Source organism: Pteropus vampyrus, unplaced genomic scaffold (genome assembly GCF_000151845.1).
Source record: "Pteropus vampyrus isolate Shadow unplaced genomic scaffold, Pvam_2.0 Scaffold13, whole genome shotgun sequence".
Classification (NCBI taxonomy): Eukaryota; Metazoa; Chordata; class Mammalia; order Chiroptera; family Pteropodidae; genus Pteropus; species Pteropus vampyrus.
Genome location: NW_011888794.1, coordinates 9,252,684 through 9,277,749, shown reverse-complemented (window position 1 = coordinate 9,277,749; position 25,066 = coordinate 9,252,684). Strand labels below are relative to the sequence as shown.

At 30.5% G+C, this 25,066-nt stretch overlaps 1 protein-coding gene across 5 annotated transcripts in view; it reads left to right on the top strand.

Annotated features, from left to right (window-relative positions):
- PCDH17 (protocadherin 17) overlaps positions 1-25,066 on the top strand; it is a 96,668-nt gene that overhangs the window by 47,863 nt on the left and 23,739 nt on the right. The window contains exon 4 of one of the 5 annotated variants that reach the window (XM_023525162.1): positions 6,082-6,321. The exons of the other annotated variants lie outside the window; for them this stretch is intronic. Within the exon in view, the coding sequence (XP_023380930.1) occupies positions 6,082-6,125 (44 nt within the window). The 3' untranslated portion in view covers positions 6,126-6,321. Of the gene's footprint in view, positions 1-6,081; positions 6,322-25,066 lie in introns of those variants that run through there. 5 annotated transcript variants of the gene reach the window in all.

Below are 25,066 nucleotides of genomic sequence, written 5' to 3'. Positions count from 1 at the left end.
ACAGACTCCTGCAGGATACAATATCCAGAAGTTGGGAAAGGGAAGAGTTCAATAATCACTCAACTTGCCAAGAAATATATATTCAATATGTTTTATGAAGATCCAAAATCTGAAGACTCTCTTGATGAGTTATTTGAAGCCTAGAGTTTTAGATTTCACTTCCAGCCAAATATAATTGATAGCCAAATTAAATGAATGCATTAAGTAAGGCTGGATAATGCTGGTTTTATTAAAAACAAAATGATACTGAGCTGGTTTTATTTTAGGATTCACAAACTAGTTCTGAGGACTGTCTCAAAATATGTGGTCTGGTATAAATGTATAACTTCCAAGGCTCACTATTTTGAAGAAAAGGATATTTCACTTGGAATCATTTGTTTTCAATTTTTACTGTAATTCAGTAGTTTTTTGTATAGTACCTATCATGCACATGATGCTATCTTAGGTGCTATGTTGAATATTTATTCAACAAATATTTGTTGGGTTTCTAGTATGTGCTGGTGCTTCTCCAACTGTCAAGGATTGAGTAGTAAGCAAAACAAATATTCCTGCTCGTATGGAGCTTACACTCAAATGAGGATGAAGTTCCTACCTGAACCTTCTTGATACTCAGAAGGCCATTTTCACAGAACTCATAGGCTAGTGATGGAAATAAAATATATAACAAACATATAATAAAATGTAGAAAATAATGTGGCGGTGTTTAGGTATAAATGAAAAGGTCTGAAAATTTCAAGAGGGAGAGAATACTGACAATTATTCAACAAAGGCTTTATAAAAGATGAAAAGTGAGCTCAGACTTAAGGAATGAACAGTTTTTACTTTGATAGAACAATTACAACAAATACATAAACATAATCATGGAATATGCAAAATATAAATAATATTTGGGGGATAATGAATAGGTCAATGTGTCCAGAGGGGAGTGGACAAAAGGAAGAAGAGGTGCCAATGAAAACACAAAAGAGATGGTCAGTAAGGAATGGAGAAAGTAGGAAACCATAGTGTCACAGTAATCAAAGGCAGACCAGAAGATACATACACATTCTTTAGAGAAGTCCAAGAAAATGAGTCCCAAGGAACCACTATGCTATTGAATAACTGACAGGCCAATCTTGATTTCTATGAGAGGCGTTATGATAAAGTAATGAAAAAAAAAAAGAGATTTCAAAAGTGTGTGCCATGAAAGTATGGTCAAGCCTTGGACATAGCAATTTCTATTACTTCTGGAAGATTAGCAAATAATGGAATAAGAGGGAGAAAAGGAAAAAAAAAGCTTAGCTAAAGAAGATGGTATCATGAGTGGAAAATATTTTAATTATTATGTAAGGAAACTGAGTATAATATACTTAGGCAAATGATCCAATTAGAAAGGTTGAATAAAAGATAGTCATTGGAGCATGATAGCTTTAAAGTAAACTCTTTTTCTGAGACTAAGCCTGAGGCCAGCAGAAAGAAAGAAATTTTAAGAGATAAACAACAATGCAGAGGTAAAGGGAAAATGATTATAAAGAACTCTAAGAAGTGGCTGCAATCTTCTCTATAAAGTACAAGGCAAAGTTGAAATTCAAAAAAATTTCAGACCTGGCAGTTACTTTGTTACTTATTAGATGGCTAAAATGGACTTGAACTGACATTGGGCTGTTTATATTATTAATTTCTTCCATTTAACATGAATATTCAGACTTGTCACTAAAAAATTGTCAATGTATTTGTCAATACTGCCACAAATCTCATTATTTCACATAATACAAATGACTCGGATTTGTGAAAAGCAAGTTGTGCTCAGGAAATTATCAAGGTGGTTTACTGCGAGGTGCTCATCTGTCAAAAACAGATACACCCATTATTTAGTATTTATAATTGTTAAAACACAAGAAATCAAAATTCGTAATATATCAAAGCAAACATATTAGCATGCTCGAATTTATTCCTCCTATACTTTTCAATTTCATAGCTTGCATGAATTTTTGAAAGCTGATGTGATGTGTAGGCCTATAATTCTTAGAAGTAGGAGTTTTCTAGAGTTAAGAATATTTGAGATTTTAGAAAAGTGATATAATGTATATTTCATATATTAGATAATACCCCTTCTGGGATTTGTGGCAGTATTGACAAATACATTGACAATTTTTTAGTGACAAGTCTGAATATTCATGTTAAATGGAAGAAATTAATAATATAAACAGCCCAATGTCAGTTCAAGTCCATTTTGGCCATCAAATAAGTAACAAAGTAACTGCCAGGTCTGAAATTTTTTTGAATTTCAAAATTATGGACAAGGAATCCGTAGGCTTGTACTTAATTTATATGTTAGGATTTTTGCTTTTTAAAATTCTTGATAGGTTACACTGATGATATATAACTCAAGTAGTGATGTAATGAAAACAATATTATCTACCACCAGAAGAAGTGATTTTATCAGTTTCCTATTAAATCATAATAGAAATGTTTAATTAGGGTCTTGCTTCAGACCAAACATAGAAAAAATGGCCTACTATCCCTGTAATAGTTTTAATAGGATAAATATTTACTTTGGCAAGCCAAAAAATAATCTGGGAACATTTAAATGTTTAATCAGTTCATAAGATCATTTTGAGTAGTTCTTTTAGGATTTGCAGACTGATAACAAATATGCCCCTGCCTCTATACAGAGTATATTTTTAAAACAAAATACATATTTCATGAAAATTGATTTGTCTGCCTGGGATTTTATTTTGTTTGAGGTTTTGAAAATTTATGTTGAGAGATGAAATTGTTTTATTTATTTATTTTTGTCTTGAGTCGTTTCTTGACTAATTTTAATTACTGTGTTTATTACATAATATTCTTTAGACATCTGACTTTTTACTCCTATAAGGTATCATTTTAAAAAATATTTAAGAATAGGATAGCAATAAAACTTTAGAAAATTTTAACACATTCAAAATGATTTTGTGATGTATACAAGTATTACTCAACACTATATGAAAGCAATAAGCAATAGAGTGAATATAATCACTAAATGAATATATCTGATATATATTTTTTTAACTCATGGTGTTATATTAGGACTTCTACTCAGGGGCTGATCTCATTGTCATTAATTAATTCATGAATAAATTAATTTGATAAGTATTATTTCAACATTCATATATATGATGCTCTGCCTACAAGGTGTTTAGTCACTGAAGATGTTACTTCTCTATCCATGTAGCTGTAATTCCATTAATTAAATACTATGATACATGTATGAGTAAAATTAATTCTGTTAGAGAAATGAATAGGGCATTAATTCAATGTTGTTTTAATAGGGTCTTGAAAGTAGAGTAGGACTACAAGATATAATGTGAACTGAGTACTTGAAGCTGGGATAATAAATGAGCAAAGATTTAGAGGTGTGGCAAGTCAGACCAAATATAATCCAACAATGGCAAGTAAGTAGAAATATTTTTATTGGAATATCAGGTGTAGATTTACAATGAAGATAATTCTATTGGACCAAATGAATGGGTTAAGGTCAGATTATGAAAGACCTTGAATGCCATACTAAGGAGTTTGAATATGATTCTATAGGCAATTAAAAACTTTATTTTGATTGGAGTCACCTGATCGGATTTTTGTTTTAAAATGATCAATTAATAATAGACCAGAGGAGACCAATGACCAAACCGATTATTCATCAAGTTTCAAAAAGGCAGGGATGTGTTTAATATTTTCTAATTTTTGTCTATCATAATATCATTTAATTTAATTGCCATGCCCAAGAGTTTTTACTGAAATCATTCTGAATATAAAACACAACTCAAAAGAAAGATTACTCAATTCAAAGTACCATCCATTTATATTTGTCGATAAGGATCAAAGTTGATTTTTGTCTTTCATTTTTATTTTACGGCCTAGCTGTCAACCCTACCTTAAGTATAAACCTTAATTAAACCATTAAAAGATTAAAATACATGACAACTTTAGGAACTTATTCTATCAGATAACAAAAGATCAGCTAGAAGTAATGAAGAATTAAATAAAAAAACATTTATTGAACATCTACTATAAATCAATCACTGCACCAAGTACTTTTAAATAAATTTGTCTTTGTGACAAGCGGAAGAGATGACTGTTATTTCCCTTAATAGATGAAAAGCCTGATCATCAGAGAATTGAAGTAACTTGCCTGCGGTTGATGCCCTTAGTGGTGTAGCAGTTGTCTGTCTGATGCCATGTCTGTGCTTTTCCACTCTAGTCCCTTGTGCTATTTACCCCGTTCAATAATAATGTGCAACAGAAAGTTCACAAAGCAGTTATACTAGTATTTTTAAGTTGAAAATAAGGTATTTTACTTCTGAAAGTAGAGTTGAATCTGATTCTCTACGTCTAAGTGTATAGAGGTATGAAGAGTTTTTCAGTACCGCATATAGTCATCTGATTAATTGCCATTATTTATTATTATTATTATTCGTTATTATTATTATTATCCTGACTTGCTCTGCCCCAGTATCTAGTACTATTGTTTTTTGCTCTTTTTATGGACTTTATATGCATTTTACTGAGGATAACATTGCTATGGTTCTGCTGCCTCTTCAATGAAATACAGAGATTTTTAAAAACTAGGCTACATAAAATTCTAGAGGTTTGGAAACACATCTACAAGATTTTTTTTTATAAGATATAACTTTGAATTTCCATGTTTTGATTACCGAATTTATTTTCTGCTTTATACTCACACATCTATGTATAAAAATGTATGTGAGTTCATGTGCGTATGTATATTTTTCTTCCAAATTTGAATGACAAAACCTCTTATTTTTTAAATTACTGTTAGCCTATATTCATCAGGAAATCATTAACTTCTCAAATGTATTTGTGCCCAGAAATTATACCATCTCTAGTAAGACTTGTCCTTAAAATTACAAAAAGTATAAACAATGTATAATAATACATTTTCACATAAATTTATTAACACAAGAATATTCAAAATCCATTATCAACCTAATTATTTTTGTGTTCACATGACACTATTTTATTAATCATCGTTTACAAATTTTTTAATGTTGAAAAGAATGAAACAAGCAGCTTTTTAAAAAGGTAGGTTTTCTTTTTAAGCCATAGGGCGAGTTCTTTTTTTAGTTTATATGTAATAATTTTTTTAATAGAGGTTATGTATTTTACCTAATTAGTTTTTTAAACTATAGTGTTATGAATATAAATATGTAAATTCATTTCAGTATATTTATAACTTACATATTATCACTGTATTTGAATACTGGATACATTTGTAAATACCATCAATGTTTGAATGATATATTATTTTCATCAGATGTAACCAATTTTTCTCTGATATGAGTTCCCTACCCAAATTCACTTCAATAATATGGCATAGTCATTAATTCTATCTGGGGGGAATTACGTGCTTCATAAATTACTTTCAAAAGAAGTCAGATTTTTATTTTTCTTTAATTCAAAGTCAAATGAAATTCAAATTGAATCAATAGTATGTTGCCATATAAATCCTTATTAAAATCTTCAAAGATGTGAATAGATATATCGGGTAGTAATTAGTATGGTATCTATAATTTGCTTCTAATTTATGTGAGGGAGGCTAAAAGTAGTTTGTTCTCTTAGTATTACAAGTATCCCTTTATAATTATGTTTATGCTCTTAATGTGCAACATCTATTAAAAATATTGGACAAGGTAAAAAAAATCTTAGTAATAATTATACTGATGTATAAAGCATCGTTGATGTCTAAACGTGGTATATATTTTTTTCTATCTTCTTAAATATAATTTGCTTTAAATGATTCAACATTTATTTGTGCTGGACACTGTATAAGGCCCTAAGGAATGAAATTATTCAGAAAACAAAACTAAGTCCTTATCTCTTCTAGTTTACCCCAGTTGATGTTTGTGTTGTTTAAAGGGCTTGGAACAACATCTAATTTGATATTTTAAAAATTGAATTATGACTGACATATAACATTATATTAGTTTCAAGTATGCAAGATAGTGATCCAATATTTCTATATATTGCAAAATGATCACGAGTCTAGTTATCATCCATTACTATGTAAAGTTACAAAAATTTTATTTGACTTTTTGTTAGTGAAGACTACCAGTCTGGAAAACACACCCGGATCTACCATGTGAAGATCAATGATTATATGAGAGTCAACTTTAAAAATTGGTGAGGTAAAATTGATCTTTGCTGTAGCTGTGGAAGTTGTAGGATGGAATTTTTATCTCCTTCATATAGGTAAAAATATTGAGAAGTGATATCCTACATGGAACCCTTGAACAGAGAAAGGACTTAAGTAAAAAAACTAGAGAAATCTGAATAAAACATGGACTTCAGTTAATAAAAGTACATCTATATTGTTTTATTAATTGTGACAAATGTACTAGATGAATGTAAGATATTAAAAATAGAGGCCATTGGCTGTAAGATACATGGAACTCTTTGTAATATCTTCTAATTTTTCTGTAGATCAAAACTATTTTAAATTTTTAAAGTTTATTTTAAAAGTTGAAAAAAAATTGAGGAGACCAACTTGTACAGAATCTTAGATGTAAGCTAAGAGTTTGAGCATTTTTAATGATCAGTAGGAAGCCATTGAAAATGTGTGGGCAGGAGCATAACACAACTAATGCAGCCATTTAGGGAAACTTTTTCTATGACCGCACACACAAATTACAGAAAGGAAAAGTTGACATCAAGGAGACCAGTCTGACTCAGTAAACTTCCATATAAAATGATAAAGACCAGAATTCCTCTGGTGGTCAGTGTGAATGGAAGATAAAGATTTGACACAGTACAAATAACTAACGATATTTGGCAACTTATTGTATATGAAGATTATTGGAGGAAAGAAGTCTGGGTGATTTAGAAAAGAGGTTTATATAGTAAACTGAATATAGAATAGGAGAGTAACATATAATGTTAGAAACTACAGTTGCTTGTTGGTGGTGCTAAATTAGGGTAAAAGGAGATATATTTGAGTTTCCAAGGCTAAATGAAAATTTAATCATTTCCTCCAGGAATGTCCTATAGTTAATCTGAAACCTCTTCAGCAGTGAATAAGGAATGTTTGGAATTTTCAAGCCTAGAATGTCATCATAGTCTCTTTCACAATCTTTTTGTGATGATGGTCCTGTTTTTATTTGAAATGTTGACATTTTCTTCTAAGTGCATGTTAAGCCATACCCACTTAATAAATAAACTAAAAATTAGGAATAAAATAGGAAAATTTCCAGCTGCCAGACTACCAGTTAATCAGTAATATCTATTATATATTCAGAATATTAATTAATGGTGGTAATAGAAGTCTAAAATGACATATTGTTATGATCTCAAATTCATTTGACTTGATAGTTAACTTCTATTTTGTTCTCATTTACATTTCTACTTTTGATTATTAAAAGTAATTTTACATCCCATAGTTTACAAGTAGAAAATAAATTACTTCTGAAACTTTTAAAGAAGGATAAATAGCTGGAATTATCAAATTTGAAAGTGACCCACGAAACACCAGTGATGACTTGAGAGAGAGCTGAAACTTATTCCCGCTGTGTGGAACGGCCCCCTTGATGTCCACGGAGGTTTCGAGAATGTTTCGTAGGCAATTTGAATAGTTCAATTAGAAATAACTATTAGATTAAAAACAATCATGATTGGATTTAAATTTGCATTTTTATAGACTTGACTTGCTCTTTGGGGTCATTTTTATTAAACAAAGCAACTCTTCATTAAAAAATTCTAAAATCACATCAAAAGAATAGTCATGAAGCAGTTCACTGGGTTGGGGAAGGGGGCTCACATTCGTTGTTGATCCGTATAGTGCTTTTCATTTAGATTTAGTAAAGTATGACGTAATTCTGTGATTCAAATAGATAAAGGATGTATATATTTGACCACCAATTTGACCATGAAGACCTGAAAAGAATAATGGAATTTCTGTGGATGGTTACCACAGGCTCTCCTGTGATGAACAATTCTCTCATACCTCACTGTCATTGTTGTCTGAGGTTGCAGCTTTGGAGGGAGCTTCCTCATGGGAGCAAAGTCCTGGATCATGATAGATTATTTTCTCCCATCAGGTGCAAATATTTTCAGGATGGTTGGGATCCTGCGAGAGTATTTGGTTGGGATAAACTCTGTAAGGAGAGACTGTTCATACAGATCACTCATGGTGCAACAAGGTACAGACATGTTTGGAAATTTCCCCTCTGCTGAAAAAGCTTAATCTAATCATCGCTCTACCGCCTCTTCATTTTCTCTGAAATCTTGAGAGGTCATGGGCTTTTCTCGTTGGATAGTTTGATAGCGCTTTCACAAATTCTTCGGAAAAAGTTGTTTTATATAGCAAGTATAATAAAATTTCCATTTCTATATTAATCAACACATACTCATGTAATTTTTATTTATTTATTTATTTTGGTTAGACAAAAGCAAATTTAGTGACTATTATACATAAACTGATCTTTCTCTTTAACTAAGGGTTTTTTTGTTTTTGTTTTTCACAAATATCTACTGACATTTAAGTTGCACGAGTATTGACAGACATGCTAGGTGTTATGAAATTGCCTTAATAGATCATTATATACATAGAAGACTTAAAACTTTCCGCATCATTGTAACAAATGTTAGACCAGGAATTAGTAGACTTGGTTCTAGTATTGGCTCAGTAGTAATACCAGTTGAATATCTGCCTTTGACTGTGACCGTAACATGCTGAGTCTTAAATGCTTTACATATCAATGAAAACTAGGTGATCTCTAATATGACTTATCATCTTAACATGCTGTTTATATACAGATAAATGGAAACTGAAAAGAGTTTTTCATTGCAAGACTGATTTTGTAACCTCTACTCAATTTCAACCAATTGTTTTTTTCAGAATAGGAATATGATTAATTCTACATAGGTAATATCAATAAATAAGAATTCATCAGAGAAGGAATTCATTTGTGCTATTTCAAATTTTCCACAATCCTGCTGTTGCTGATGATAAGGACGATGATGATACATTAATATTTAAAAATATTTCTGATCAATAAGTTTCATTCATTTAACATTTTGGTATTAGGTACTTACAATAATTCAGATACATTGCATAAAAGATAGACAGGAGTCCTCATGAAGAATATGGTGTTTTAGTCAACAAGTGAAGGTAAGGATGGCCATGAAGGTAGTGAGGAAGTTCAGCCAGGTGCTCTCTGGGGAAGAGGGTTCCAAGCAGAGAGAACGATCAGTGCAATCTCTATTGTCTGGCATATTGAATTAAAAGCACAAAGTTAGCCTGGCTGGAGCAGAGGGGAGTATGAGAGAGAAGGAGGTGTCAGATAGGGAGGGGTGAAGGGTGAAGGTGAGATAGATGGATAGTATAAGACCATATAGTCATAGAAAATGGAAAAGAAACAATTTGTGGTTGAATATTTTGCTGAAGATGCTAGTAATCTGTTTATTGAAAGGATCATTTAAATAGATTTCTCTTACCGTACAATACCAAACTCTGTGGAAATTATAGATTATAATCAAACTTGCCTAGAGAGAACTTTATAAACACATTTGCCTGTTTCCTCAGTAGTCTTTGAAGGTATCTGTGTGTGTGTGTGTGTGTGTGTGTGTGTGTGTGTGTATAGTTCATATATATCTCTCTATATATCCCACAATTGGATTCATCTCAAATATATAATCTGTGCATTTCCCTTAACACTTAGCATTTTATCTTGAGCAAATTCTTGATCTCTAAATTTCTTCAAAAGCATTAATCATATTTAACTCAATATTCAAACTCAGTATCAAGCAACTCTTTTTGAAGCTTGCTTCTATTTTGAGAAAATTACATATAATACACATATATACATATTTTATCATCACTTTTAGAAACAATGAACTATTCTGATTACTCTTACAGATAATGTGCTGTTAAAGGTATCATTTATAATAATCTCTTAATCTCTCGTTATTTTCTTAAGAAGTGATCCTGGGAGGAAAATTATTGTTTCAAAGAATATGACTTTTTTAAGGTTCTAGATAAAAACTAAAACCCCATAGGAATTTAAAATAAAATAAAATTAACAAGCTATAAAGTAGTCAAAATTTTTACATGCAAAGCCAGACCAATATTCATAAAGAAAATATTCTTAAGAAGAAAATATAACTAGTTTTTCATACTTTATGTTTAATTAGGTTTCAGAAATCATTTGTATCAAAATATTTTAATTTTTAGAGCAGCATCCTAACCATATTCATATTGAGTTTTCATTATATTGTTGGCACATTGGGCAAAACTGTTTTAACAAATTAGTTTTAGGAATCACTATAATACCAATTTAATGTAATAAAGAGTTTAAGGGATTATGTTTAAAGGATCTTTATCAAATTAGAATGTAAAGAGATCATTTAATAGAGTAAGGGAGTTCAGTTTTATATACATCAGTTTAGAAAACCTAAAATTATTACCATAATATTCACGGAGGAATATAGCTAGTTTTATCAAATTATTCAACTAAAACTGAATGGAAAAGGTAAAAATGAACAAAATCATGAATTTTTAGTAGGTGAAATAGTATATTTAGTATGTAACTATGATCAGAGAATATGTTTTTTGAATAAAACTGAAAATTCTCGTGAGTAGAAAAAAATGATTCAATACATGAGCCATAATACAAATACTTTATAGTATCATTCATGTGTGGTGATGTACGATGTGTAAATTGTTTAGTCTTTACCTCGTGCCAGGTACAATTTTCAAAATAACCTAACCACAGCATGATCGCTAATTATATTATTCTAACTAGCTATATTGTATGCCTTCATTTGACAGTTTATCTATGTAACCTTTGAAAATGGTATCTCTTGTGATTTTTAAATGCAGCATCAACATTTTGGCAGAATCATTTTGCAAGCATTTAAAATACATGCATTTTAGTTAAAAATTATGTCTTCTGAAAAATCTCTGCAATATACTTTTTCATCTGCTTTTGCTCATTGGAAATATAATAGATTAATAATTCCTTGATGAGTATTTACCAATTCATTAGTCAAAAGTGTTTCCCAAAGTTGATATGAAGAAATTATGGACAAACATTTACTTATTTTCACCAAAATTCTATTAAATGAAAAGATATATATTTTTGTCCATTTGAAATGAATTTTATCCATTCATTAATTCATAACCATATTAATAGCACTTAATGATAGAATTTAGTGGGATGACCATATAATTTATTATTCAATGATTCATTTTTAAGGGTGAAAACACTTTTAATGTGAAACTCAGAAAACACTTTTTCTGAGACAGATTTTTCAGGGCAAATCTAAACCTTTGGTCAGCCTAATATAGAGAGATTTTTTAAATAATGGAATAAACAGTGATTGTGCAGGAAAACCAGAATATAAATACAATGGAGAGATGAAAAGTAAGAAGTAAATTAGTATTGTTTTTTTTTGGCTCCTCTGTGATGATTTTTTAATGTTTAAGCTTTTAATATTTGCATTTCAATTTTAAAAATGCAAGCTATTCTTTTTACTCATAGATGTAGTATGTGTATGCATAAATTAAAAGTTTAATGGTTTTACAAATAGCTTTGCACAACTCCCTCGTGTATTTAGAAGTGGAAATGGGTTGTTTGAGAAAGAACACATGAGAAAGAAACTTATTCAAAATTTAATTCATAGATAAAAAAGCCTATCTAGAATGATTTTAATTGTTGACAAAGTGCAAGTATACTGTCCTTACATATTTTGCCTTTACATAAATCAATAAATCTATTAATATTATATAAACTAATAAAGGTAATTTATTTTTGAATTAAAGGCAAATCTATATTTGAATGCATATCAGACTGTCTTTCTATTTTGAATGCATACTAGAGCTTATTAAATTTTAATACGCATAAACCAATTTAAGGTGACTTATGGTTTAATAAATGCCAGTGAGAAGAGGAAGTTAAAATGCTTATAAAATTCAGGAAGATAATTTCAACTTGATAATGTTTCATGATGCAGACTGATAAAATTTTCTCCTATCATTTTTTCATCCTCTATTTTCTGGAATCCAGACATTGATATTTAGCATTATTATGCTTTGGGTAACAGTTCTATGCTTATTAATAAATTGTCTGCAATTTTATGGATAAATAAATGAAAGATTCATTTCTCATCCATTCCCAGAAAGCATACTGGCAGTTTTCATTTTTATACATCGATTGAATCTTACTTTAAGCAGTTGCCTTCTTGGTTTTTGAACAGTTAATTATATCCGTATCAGTTTACTTCCAATTTTTATTTTTTTAATATTGTAATATGTTTTGAGGTTAACTAGATTGATACTTAGCAATCTGATTTACACTGAAATAAGGCAATGCTAGATGAATTAATATAATCTAAAACAGAAGGGAATACCACAAAGTAAATTGTATTTTAACACGTATTCTAGATTATTAGTTTTCTTTCTTTCTTTTTTTAGTTTCCTTTTCATGCTGTTTATTTCAAAGGGAAGGAAAAAAGACTTATTTAATTTTTCCAGTTCAGCTTATAAAAGTAATTTTCAAAATCACTATTTTAATTAAAAAGAAACATATATAAACATATTCAGCAATAAACTCTATATGATACAATATTTGATTTTATATGTATTAGAATTTGTTTTATAATAAAAATGTTTAATGTTTAATGTCCATTTATAATAAAAATGTTTAATGAATTTGCTCAATTAAAAAAATTAACGCATTAGAATTCTTTAGCTATCTAATAGCCAAAAAGAAATCTATGATGCAGCTTGGCCTGGAGGTTATAATTCCCGAATCCACAGACCAAGGGATGTGCCTGTTGTCAGTACTTCCACTTTAAGATAGTTCCACAATTTTCAAATACTGAAGAAGCTAGTGCTCTCAGGGTAGTGAAAGTGAACACTCGAATGCAGATCATTTTTTTCTATTTCAGTATGATAACTCAGTATGAATTGAAGTAGTATTTCAAGTCAAAATTCAAAAGTCAAAAAAAAAGAACCTGATACTTTTTTTCGTATGTATACTAGGGATTTAGGGCACACAACGATATCTCAGATAATATTTGATTTTTCTGTATAGTTCTTTCATATTTTATTTTATTTTTTGTTTCAGTATATTATTAGAAGAATTGCAGGTAGATCAGAGTGGAAGCAGATCTTATGTGTTTTATTTGGCAATTGTGAATAAAATTGAATTGCTTGAAATCATTTGAATCTTGTTTTTCATATATTGTGTAGAGAGACACAGTAATTCAATATTAATGGTTGCTTTATTTTTTAATATTAAACTGCACAGAAATATCTCTTTTAAGAAGAATTAATTACATAAGGCTTTTTAAGTTATTTTTTTCACATTTTCTTATCTCATTGTCTTTCGAGGATGTTCATATCATCAGGAAAAATAATACACTTTTATAAATCCCGATTTAAGAAGAAAATCTAAAATCTATTTTTACTTACATATCCTATATTATTTTATAACAATTCAAACCATGTCTTCAGAGACCAATTAAAGTCAAAGTAATTTGTAAGAATACTTCCAATTTAGAAACTGTAGTTACATAAATTTTAGAGACCATATTGCAGCATTCAGTAAAGCATTTTTTCAAGGCAACCTACATAAAGAATAGCAAATCAGGGAGGTCTAGGTAATTGATGGCAACACATCTTGGATATTTCATAGCCAAGTTTTATGTTTTTTTCTGGATTAAGTCAGATGCAGTGTGAAAGTCCTACCTTGATGTGGCAAGAGTTGAATATTGATTTAGTTATTAAGATGTGAGAGCTAGCATTAGGTAAACCAGCTTGCATATGAGGCTTATGCTATGTTTTCTCAGTCAAAGGTGTTTGTTGCTAAATTGCCTGATAGAGAAGGGTTATCTCTGCAGTGGTTTGAGGAACACTGTGTAACAGCTACATCATAATAGCTACCTTATCTATAACATTATGTCAGCAATGCCTTTCATACTTACTATCAGGAGCGATTGCTAAAATCCAATAAGAAATATGAAAAGATTCTGGTGAGACTAAAGGCCTATCCTTGCGTTTGGTCTTCTTACATGCAGGGATTTTCCTGTGAAAATTGCGTGTACAGTATTAGGTAAAATGTATGACGCATTAGCTAATTCAGAAGTTAGAAGTTTTAACCTTCAAAATGAAGTTTGTGAATTAATTTATTATTGAATAAACACACAATACTAGTTTCAGTCTCTAAGGGAAACTATATAAAGGTAAATTTTATCTTTTTTTTTTTTTTTTTTACACTTTCCTGAAGTGAAATCTCTTCTCTTGAGATCAGCATTAATTATTTTTTAAAATTTAACTTTTGTTTTGTTTTGTTTTTCTGAAAGCTGAAAAATAGTTACACTATATGGTGGTATAATTGTTCCATTTTAATAGAGTCTATTTTTTCCCCAGTCCTCAGAGAGATCCTATGTAGGCCATTGCCAGATGTATCATTCTAGAGTATATTAATCAAGGTTCCGAATCAGGATGGCAACTCCTGTGTGTCCGCAGAGCTGGGTCAGGATGTTTCTATAATTCCCTGATGAGGAGTAGAAAGATATTGGCCTTTTGTGCTATATAGACTTTAGTGTTTTCTATTTTATTAACCACTTGATTGCTACTCACTATACCTGCTAAGTAGGACACGCTTTTGTTCAGTGAGTAAAAGTCTCATTGTCCAATTGAATATAATATTAAGGAAAGTTTTACACTGCCTGCAAGAAATGAAATTGACTTTTTTTTTTTCTTTTCAAATAAACTAAAATCAGGTGTATGGAGAAGAAGGGAAAATTATCTTTTCTCTATCGTAAAATATCTGGTTTAAAACAATGGCTCCAAGTATGTTGATAATTTACATCTCAAAAAAATAAGTAAATCTCAAAAAGGAGGGACATAGTCCTGTTTAGTTTGCTTGTAAATAATCATCTTTTGTTTAGCAATTATAGCTTAATTCCTTGTTTTTGAGATGCTACCAGAAACAGAGCTTTCATATAAAAACATACAAGATAAAATAAAAACAAATTAAGAAGGAAGGAAAACTTTATTTATTCATAAAGTTTTTTAGTCTTTTTCGTCCTTTGTGTCAATACAAAATAGTTCTTATTTATTCATAAAGGAAGGAAGGAAGGAAGGAAGGAAGGAGGAAATAGGAAAGGAGGGGAAGGAAAGGAAAAGGTAATTTATAAAGGTAAATTATGTCTTCAGGGGAAATTGTATTTACTCAGTTATTTCAATGAAAATTGCCCCTTTTTTAAGTCATAGTCTGCTGATCATCTTTTCCCCCCCCATAACCTAAGCTTTCCTGAAGTAAAGTTAATTTTGGATAGGAAAATTGGGCCAAATTTAAGGATCATGGACCAAAGTGTCGAATACTTATCTGCAATTTACCACATCTCTACTTTGTACCTAGCTCTTTCTATATATCATTACCGTCCTCATATATTAAAAAAAAAAATCTTTGTAATTTAGATATTCCAATATTACTGAAAAATAAATTATGAGTTAGCCATTATACTTGCACTTCAAGTCTGCTTAAGGTAACTTGTTTCGTGTAGAAGTAGACAATGAAGCAGAAATCCGGGTTCTGATTTATTTTTGCCACTTGTCCCTGTAACTCTGAATTTTAGGATCCTCTTGAAACTCAAAACTGATAACAATTTTCACGTAAGTCCCATTTTCTTTAGGGATGAAGTTCAAGTGTATTAATATATATGAACTAAGTGTGTATAATAATATCACATAGGTGATATTATTATAACAGTGGTTCTGAACAAGAAATAGGGATAGATGGTTGATGTTTATATTTATATTTAATTATTATTTTGATTTTCAAAACCAGTAAGTTTTAACTTTCAACAGACGGCATTTTATAAAAATACGATCTTGATTCTAAAATACAAAAATAAAACTTCAGATGATATAAAATTATTTAAACCTTCAGTTTTAGACAGCCAAATTTTTTTTATTTTATAAATCTTCAAAAAAGCTGATTTATAATTTTATATAACTAATCGTATTTAGACCTAACATTTTCAGAAAGAAAATCACATTAAATGAATGGAGAAACCTATTAAAATAGACTATCAGTAGAAAATGTCAGTGTTACCTCACATAGATTATTTTAACAAAGGAAAAAACAGATGTATACTTTTTCATTAACAAAAAAATGAAGAAAATAATTTGACTTTTAAAAAATGTTTTAGAATTAATTCTTTGCACTCTATCTTAAACTACATCCAGCAAAATATATTACATATTTCAAAGCATTAATAGTGAGATTAAAAACATTTACACTGGATAGAAGAAGTTAATGATTCTTTCTTTTTAAGCAAGATATAAGATCTTACACCTTTTGAATATTAACAATAGATATTAGAAAAGAATTATAAAATGGAATTCACAATGAGGAAAAAAATCATTTTTTCTTTTAAATGGCAGTAAAACTGCTGAAATTTTTATCTATGTTAGTAGAAGAAAGGAGTCAAATATAAAGGTTGGCAGTACTTTCATCTACATAAATTCCTCCCACATCTACTGTTGATTGACACTCTCAACAAACTGATAATTGCCCGCTTGATTTGTTTTAAATAATTCTTAAATTTTTGGAATTTTTGAAGTAGACTTGAAGAAATCATTAGGAAATACTTGCATCAAGTGAAATCATGTATCGTTTTTTTTTGGTTTGTCTTATCCTTTATTTATTTATTTATTATTAAAACTTTACTTTTTCAGAGACATCACTTGCTTTTTTATGGTAGGGGTCTATCTTTTATAGAGACCGTCCTCTATTCATTTTCACATCTGGTTAAATTTTCAAATGCCCCTCTCTCCATTGAGGTGCATATGCTTGTTTTCATTAAGTGAAAACCTCATGAATTCGGCTGGTTTTTTACTCTTTTTCGTCCTTTGTGTCAATACAAAATAGTCTTATTTATTCATAAAGTAAAATGGTTTTTATGCATATTAGCCATGTTATAGACCAGCAATTTAGCACATTTCTGCATAATGACTTTCTTTATTCCTGAAGATATTAGTATTTTTAAGCCATCCTTTTAGTTTATGTTAATATGTGTCACATCTACTATATACAACTAATAGGAAAAAAAAAAAAAGAATATAGAGATTTTGCTAAATAAGCAAAATAGGGAAAATGATGTGAAGAAAGCAACTGTCTCTTATACCCAAAATGAATTTCTTCATTACCATGTTATCATCTATTTAGGTTTTATTATGCCACATTTTTACCTGTTACCAAATCACACTGCTTGGATAACAATGACTGTCTTTATATACTCTGTATAAAGAGTCAAAAGTCAAACATTCTAAAATGTTGGGTGTGTGTTTTTTTAAGACTAGAGAATACTATTAATGATATAAAATGATATAAAGAGTCTGTATGTTTAGCATCCTCATCCTACAGCTCAAAACAAGTGATTTTTTTAAGGCTACAAAGAAACTTGGAAAGGAAGTCAGAAACAAAACAGAACCAAACTCCAAGTATGATGTACTTTACATTAAATAAATTTAAATTATATTTATTATGTGAAATCAAATAGATCATAATTCTACTTTGGGTTTGTATTGTCCTTTCTAATATATTAATATAAACTTTAGTATCCCAGATATTCTTGAGTGTCTTCGATGGTTAATGAAGTCATAGCAATGAAGTGTCTGAATTTAGTGATTGTGAACACCCATAACCTTGATAAAGCTGTAAAATGTATATTTGGCTGTAACAATGTACAAAGAGATTTCATCAAGTAAGATTTCTACTTAGACCCGATGTATTTTGCAGTATCGCAGACCTATAAAATGTTCCGAATTGATTGAATCGATTATATTTCTATATATAAATATAGAAAGAATATAGAGAGGGATACATGTGGAATGAGGAAAGGGTTTTCATTTGTTTTATTGCAAATGAAATTTGCAATAAAATTTGTTTTATTGCATTTGTTTTATATATGTATATATAATTACAAGTCATGGTAAATCTGAATGGTTCCGGCTTGTATGATTATAACGTGTGCATTCTCCTGTAGGCACTGATGTGTCAAAAGAGGTTTTAGAAAGTCTATATTTATATAAAGGTTTTAGAAAGTCTATATATATATAAAGATCCTTCATTTATATGATTATTTTAAGTACCACTACAGGGAGATACTCAGGAGAAGAGCCTTCTCTTGTTGACCCGATAGAGAAATTGAGGCTGCAGAGCATATAGATGCATAGAGTCATAGTTCTGAAGTAAAATTATGGTTCAAATATTGGTCGTTAGTAGTTTATAAAGATTGTACTGCTTTCTTAAAGTTTTTCTGAGAAACGGAAGCTGATAACAAAACTCAGGCAACTATTCCTGCTCATGTGACAGAAAATGCCAAATAGCAGCATATTGTGTTTTTCACTATTTCAATTTTGAGCATTATCTGGTAAAATGGATTTACCTGTTTTACAGAAAACACTGAATATGTGACCCCTCTAAAAATATTCTAACATACTGTCTCTTATTCTGAAGCTGATCAGCTTTCATTCAGGTCGTAGAAATATAATAATCGAAGACGTTGCCTTGTAGAATGCATGTGAATACAGCCAAAGCCAACTTTCAGAGCTAAGAGAACTCAAATGAGGTGTCGCCTTCATGCTATGTAGCATATATTTATGAGAAAACTAAATAAATAAAGTGATCTTTGGCCTCTTGTGGAAAATCGGAATAAAATACTAGCTAACCATTTTACATCAAAAAATTGAAAGGAAAAAAATCAGAAAAGCATTGGCAGTTATTTTTGCCCCCACTCTTATGCAGTTCTATGTGCACAGAGCTCCGTTTTGACAACTGTTTAGCTCAAGGCACAGATTTGAAGTATCAGAGATAATGGCAGATTTATTAGATTAACTTTTGCTGGGATCTTTTAGTGTCCTAGATAATTACAAGTCATGGTAAATCTGAATGGTTCCGGCTTGTATGATTATAACGTGTGCATTCTCCTGTAGGCATTGATGTGTCAAAAGAGGTTTTAGAAAGTCTATATTTAGTTATGTTTCATTGATTTGTGTTTTTAAAGTGTATGTGTATGTGAGGAATAATTTATATTTCTGTTTTTTTCTTCCCCAAATTAAAAAAAGGTGAAAATTCCTTTCTATTAATTTCTTGAATTTTTAAGAAACTATTTTCTCAGCTATCTACCTAATTTTAATTATTGATCTGTCATTCTTTGATTACTCATGAGCACTACCAGAATCCCTTCATTAAATTTGCACATTATATTTCTCTCAACAGTTTTGTTTGATTAATTCACACTGTCTCTTTTCATACTTGTATTTTCATTTTGGATCTAATGCCCTTTTATTCTTTTTTTTTTTTTCTGTCTTATTCTTTACTAGCTGCTTTGTCTATTAGATTTTTACAAAGCATGTTTTTATTATGAATTTTTATAACTCTTAATTTGGTTTAAAGGCTTTTGATTAGGTTAATATTTTATATAGAATTCCTTTACATTCTTCTATATTTATTCATAGTGCCTGTTTTACACAAAAGCAGTAAAGATTTTTTTACTGCATTTTCTATGTACATAGTTGAAACTTTGTGCAATTCTTTTTCAATTTTGAAAGATAAAAATTTATACTATTTCCTAAAAAATATGTTATAAAGATTATTGGTCCCAAATGAAATTTTTATTTGTTTTATTTTTTAACACACTTTCAGAACAAATCAGAGTGCTAAACTTGGTCTTTCTTTACTTTTGGCATAGATTATCACATGTCATGGTTTACTCATAAAAATCTCTGTCTACATTTGTTTCCAGGCATAATTGTTAATAGCTGCCCCTATAACTTTCAGAAATACCCTTGTTTGGACAATACATTCTGTGATCATCCTATTATGGGTGAATTCAACAAAACAACAATGAGGAGAGAAGTATACAGATACATGTAGTGTGAGAAAAGGACTGTGTCTGCATTGGGAGAATAATTTTTGTTTTACCACTATTCCGAAGCTCAATTTTCTTACCTAGAAAATAAAGACATTTTATTGCATGATCTTTAAACTTTCTTTCATCCCTAAAATATAAATTATGACATATAATTATATCTCCTTTGAGGTTCGAACTACACAAAGATTGTTTATGTGTATAAATAATAATTGCAAGGAAAGAAGCTCAGGTGAATATACTTGATTTAAGAGATGAACTGAATATCTGCTTTCCTGAATATCTAATTGAATATTTGCTTTCTTTTGTGTGGTGTTATGTAGATATTGTCCAAATATCTTTAGAAAAATATAAAATAGATTTATTAGTGTAACTCCCATGCTGTATGTGAACAGTCAGTCAATCAAACACTTGGAAACCTGAACTAAACTCTAAGAAAAGTTCAGGCCCAGCTATCATGAAAATAAGATTCTTTCCACATTGTTCAGTTAAGAGTTAAATAAGGTGTACTTTTTTGTGTCACCATTTCTTTGAATGTCAATAGACCATATGTAAAAAATGAATAGAAGACAAAACTAAAAATAAACCTTTTTGTTATTCTCTTTCAGTATTAAGATCTGGTGAAAAAAAGTTGTTAAAAAGCGAATTTAGTTTCTCAAAAAGTCAAAGAAAGACAAAAGCTAGCATCATTTTTTGTAGTTTATCAAAGTACCTGCTCACAGTATTACTTTCTCTCTTCCATCTCTCCAGTTTTTGTTCCATAAGTTATGGCGAAGAACCAGTATGGCAGACATTGGGAATACGCTGTAACCTCTGATCTCTTTCTGATTTGCATGTGGCCCAGGTCACATGCCTGTACCTTCTTAATATTTCTCAGGTGTTTCTACTAAAGAATTCCTGAAGGCAGAGGATACTAAAGCATACTTTTGAAACACTCTCAAGTTTGCTTTCTCTTTCATAATAATATTTGTTTTAACAGAAAAGTAACGATTTAAATTATTTTTCAATTATTTCACATTCAGAGAAGTGTGTCTTGTTTATTTTCGGTTTTATGTATTTTGAACACACTTTCTTGTTAGAGAAGCATAGAGATAGATCATCAATGACTCTGGAATTCTGATTCCATTCATTACAAAAATGAGAGAAAGAATAGTATATTTATTACCTTTTAACCTAAACTGTAAATTAATACCACCCCCAAAAGATTATGGGTTACTCATTATACGCTTAAATTCAGGGAAATGTTACATTGAGCATATTAAAAATAAGAGCAACAACAATAACTGTGTGTTTTGCTCAATGATCCTAAAACAGAGTCCCAAAATGAATGGCTTTCACTTGCAAGAGGCTCCTCATTTAAGCTGAGTTTGTGTCCACATTGTGTTGTACTTCCTCAACTTCCCATTTCTGCCCTTGCATTATAAACTAACGGTAGCGTTCATTGAGTGGTGCTCATTTAATCCCCACAACAGCTCTATGAGGATATTCTCATTTTACAAAGAAGTGAATGAATGAATATAGAAGTTAAGCAATTTGACCCACGGCACATGTAGTGAGGCTTGAGATCCAGCTGTGTGGTTTGTCGAATTCAGTCTCTGCCCTTCTCCAATATTCTAACTGCCTAACATCATTGATATTTGTAAGAATCCAGCTTTAGAGACTGAAATTTTCAACACCCCAAATAGAGCAGATAACTAAAGTCAAAGAATGGTATAGCTGGTCTCTCGTCGCCTCTATTGTGCTCTCCGGGTACTAAAAGGGCTGGACAGTATAATATGCAGCTGTATGTCGTAAGATAGGCAGTGTCTGACATAAATGACCCACATACACAGAAGAACACTCTCCCTTCCTCATTGTCTTTGACACATTCTGAACACCTGCTGCTGACTGTGCCCTCAAAAAGTGGGGAAGGGAAATGGCTATTACAAGCAGGCACACCGAGGGATGCTGGCAGGCTCCCATATGACACTGGCCTTTCTGTGTCTTTGCAAAAGTCTTTTTGTAAGTGTGTGTGCAGGTGCACAGGCACATTTGTGTGTTCTGCCTTAATTGTGTTTTTATAGCACCAGTTTACTTTTATCAAAATTTCATAAATGAGACAGCTCACTAGTTCTGTAAATGTTCTCATTTTTGTAAAGCCATGGATTCTTTGGCCTAGAAGTCCATTAAAAAGTTCATAAACGGTCCTTATTTTTCTCTAAGTTTATAGAAAATTATGGGTTTATTAAGTCACATGACTTTGGATATAATTTAATCATCTCGCTTTCATGACTCTATGCATGACATACATCAGATATGAACAACTTGGCATAAATGGAAATTTTCTTGAGAGAGGACAAGTCTTTAGGTAACCTGGGAGCATAGTGTACTTATGGGGGTTTGTAAATAAACCAAAATAATATTTTCCAATTGGGAAAATAAAGGAAGTCTAATAAATTGAGGGATGGGAGAAAGAGTGTTAAGCAGAGGGAGTATAAGGGAAGGAGAGCAAAGGAGATTGGAGTAAAATAAACTCTTATTTCATATGTCTTCATAGGGTCGCTTCCGAGTATGGAAAGAAGGGATCTAACTTGGTTCCTCCTCCACTTCCACTGTTTTATTGTTCTCTGTTGGTAGGACTTCAAATTAAATCCAGAGCTAGTATTCGTAGTATGATAGTCAGCTACCCTATGAATGTAGCAGGTTTTTATAAATTAAACTAAGAATCTATTTACTATGACTTTTATGTAATAAAATACATTTGAATTCCCAAAGTAAATGAATGAACTTTTAGAAATAACTCATTTGTAATTGTAGAATATATATAAGCTTGGTATTTTTGATTGCATAGACCACTACTGATGTTTGCTTTCTGTCATAAAAAGAATATTGAGTTATCTTTTTCTTTTTACTCTTCCTGTTGTTGAGTTAAGGAAATTCAAAGAAAATTTTTCAGATAAGATTTATTTCTGACTTAGTTGGATGTTTTAATATTCTTTGATACCTGTCCTCTCATTTCCAGACTAAAATGAATGAGAATTCAGTTATATATGTTTGTAATCTTCAAAATTTAATCACAACCCAGCCTGTACCTGTCAGTGTGCCATTTTGTTTTGACATCAAAGTAATATAGATTAAATGATTTCCCTCTTCTCTGTAGCCATCGTCAAGGATAATGATGATTACATGGCTTATTATGTTTCCATGACTTTTTGGTAAGCATTACAGATTACAAAATCTGCTCATTAAAGCAGTCTAGTAGTCAGCAGAAATTTTGTATAAAACCCAAAGTATATTGAATATTTTTTTCTCTTTGATTATAGTTCTGATAATATAAATCAGGTTTTAGGATCTCACTTTGCATTATTTTTCTGGGTCAGCATAATGATTGAGAACTACATATCAAGAAAAAATTAATCGAATGGCTATTCCTTATTGTAAAGCCTGGCTCAGTGACTCAAATCCCTATCAAGAACCCACTGAAACCTAGGATGTACACATGGTACTTAGAAGGCATTATTTGAAACAAAGTGACAGGTGTAATTTGCTAGGCTACAATAAAGCATGCATTGATTTTTCATTTAAAGAAACTGAAGTAACATGGCAGAAAGATTTTACTGTGACCAATATAACAAAACAATAAGAGATATTTTCTTACATTTGTATAAGATACTAATCTTTACACTGTTAGAGTCAATGATTTTGAGAGATGTTATACAACTTGGATGGATCGATTCTTAGCCTTTCCACTTGCAAAGGACACATGAATAATCAATAAGTTATATGTATATATATATATATATATATAACTATATATATATACATATATAACTATATATATGTATATATAGTTATATACATACATATATATACATATATATGTATATATATGTATGTATATAACTATATATACATATATATACATACATATATATATGTATGTATATATATGTATGTATATATATACATATATATATATATATTTTTTTTTCATTCTTAGATAGTTCTACAACAGGCCAGTTGTGAAATTAGACTCAATTTCTTTTTAGAGCTATTTGACTTCTCCTCTCTCACAGCATTTACTTTCTTTTATTAAGTTAATGATGCTGCAAACTGAATGTTTATATGTTGAAACATATATGTTGAAACAATTCATATGTTGAAACATAATCCCTAACGTGATGGTTTTAGGAGGGGTGGCCTTTGGGATATGGTTACATCATGAGAGTGGAGCCCTCATGAATTGGGTTAGTGCCCTTATAAAAGCGGCTTCCTTCCGCCGTGTGAGGACACAGGGAGAAGACAGGCATCCATGAACCACGAAGTGGATCCACTCCAGACACTGTGCCTTGATTGGACTTCTTCTCAGCCTCCAGCAATGTGAGAAATAAATTTCTGTTGTTTATAAGCGCACACTCTATGGTAGTTTGTTATAGCTTCCCACATGGGCTGAGACAAGTGTCCTACAGAAAAAAAGAAAAAAAAGATGATTTGATATTAATATATGGGGACATAAAACCCTAAAGAAATACAGTGTTGTATATATGTGAGTGTGGGTGTGTGCCTGTGTGTACGCTAAATTAACTTAAGAAAAATTCCCTTGGTAACAATGAATATAACTATTGCTAATCTACAGTATACTTTGGTGAAATTTAGTGTCAGATTTCATAAGGAAAATATATTTTTGCCTTATCTTTTTCTCATTTGAATATAAAATGTAGTCAAATGTCTTCCAATAAATGTATAAAAATTGAATATTTTAATGTTCGTGCATTCATTCTCCCCCAAAGTAGAAAAATGTATTAATATATGCCTTGAGATAATACGAGTATCTGTGGATTTGAATCATCTATCCATACTATCAGTAATAAGTTTTTGACTAAAAACATGCATGTATTTGAAGCCATACTTACAAACGTGAAGATATGCTTTCTCCTTACAAAAGACTATTATATCATTAGAGCAGATACTCATGTGCATGTGTGCACATACTTGCAGTCATACATTTTGCTCTATAACCCAGTAGTATATATGGGAATTTTAAGCAAAGTTACTAAAAATATAATTAATGTGTGTGTGAAAAGAAGTCAACAATTTTTAAAAATAAGCACAAAGAGCTATTAATTTGCAAGTATTTAAGGAAAGTATTCTATCTCTAACTATT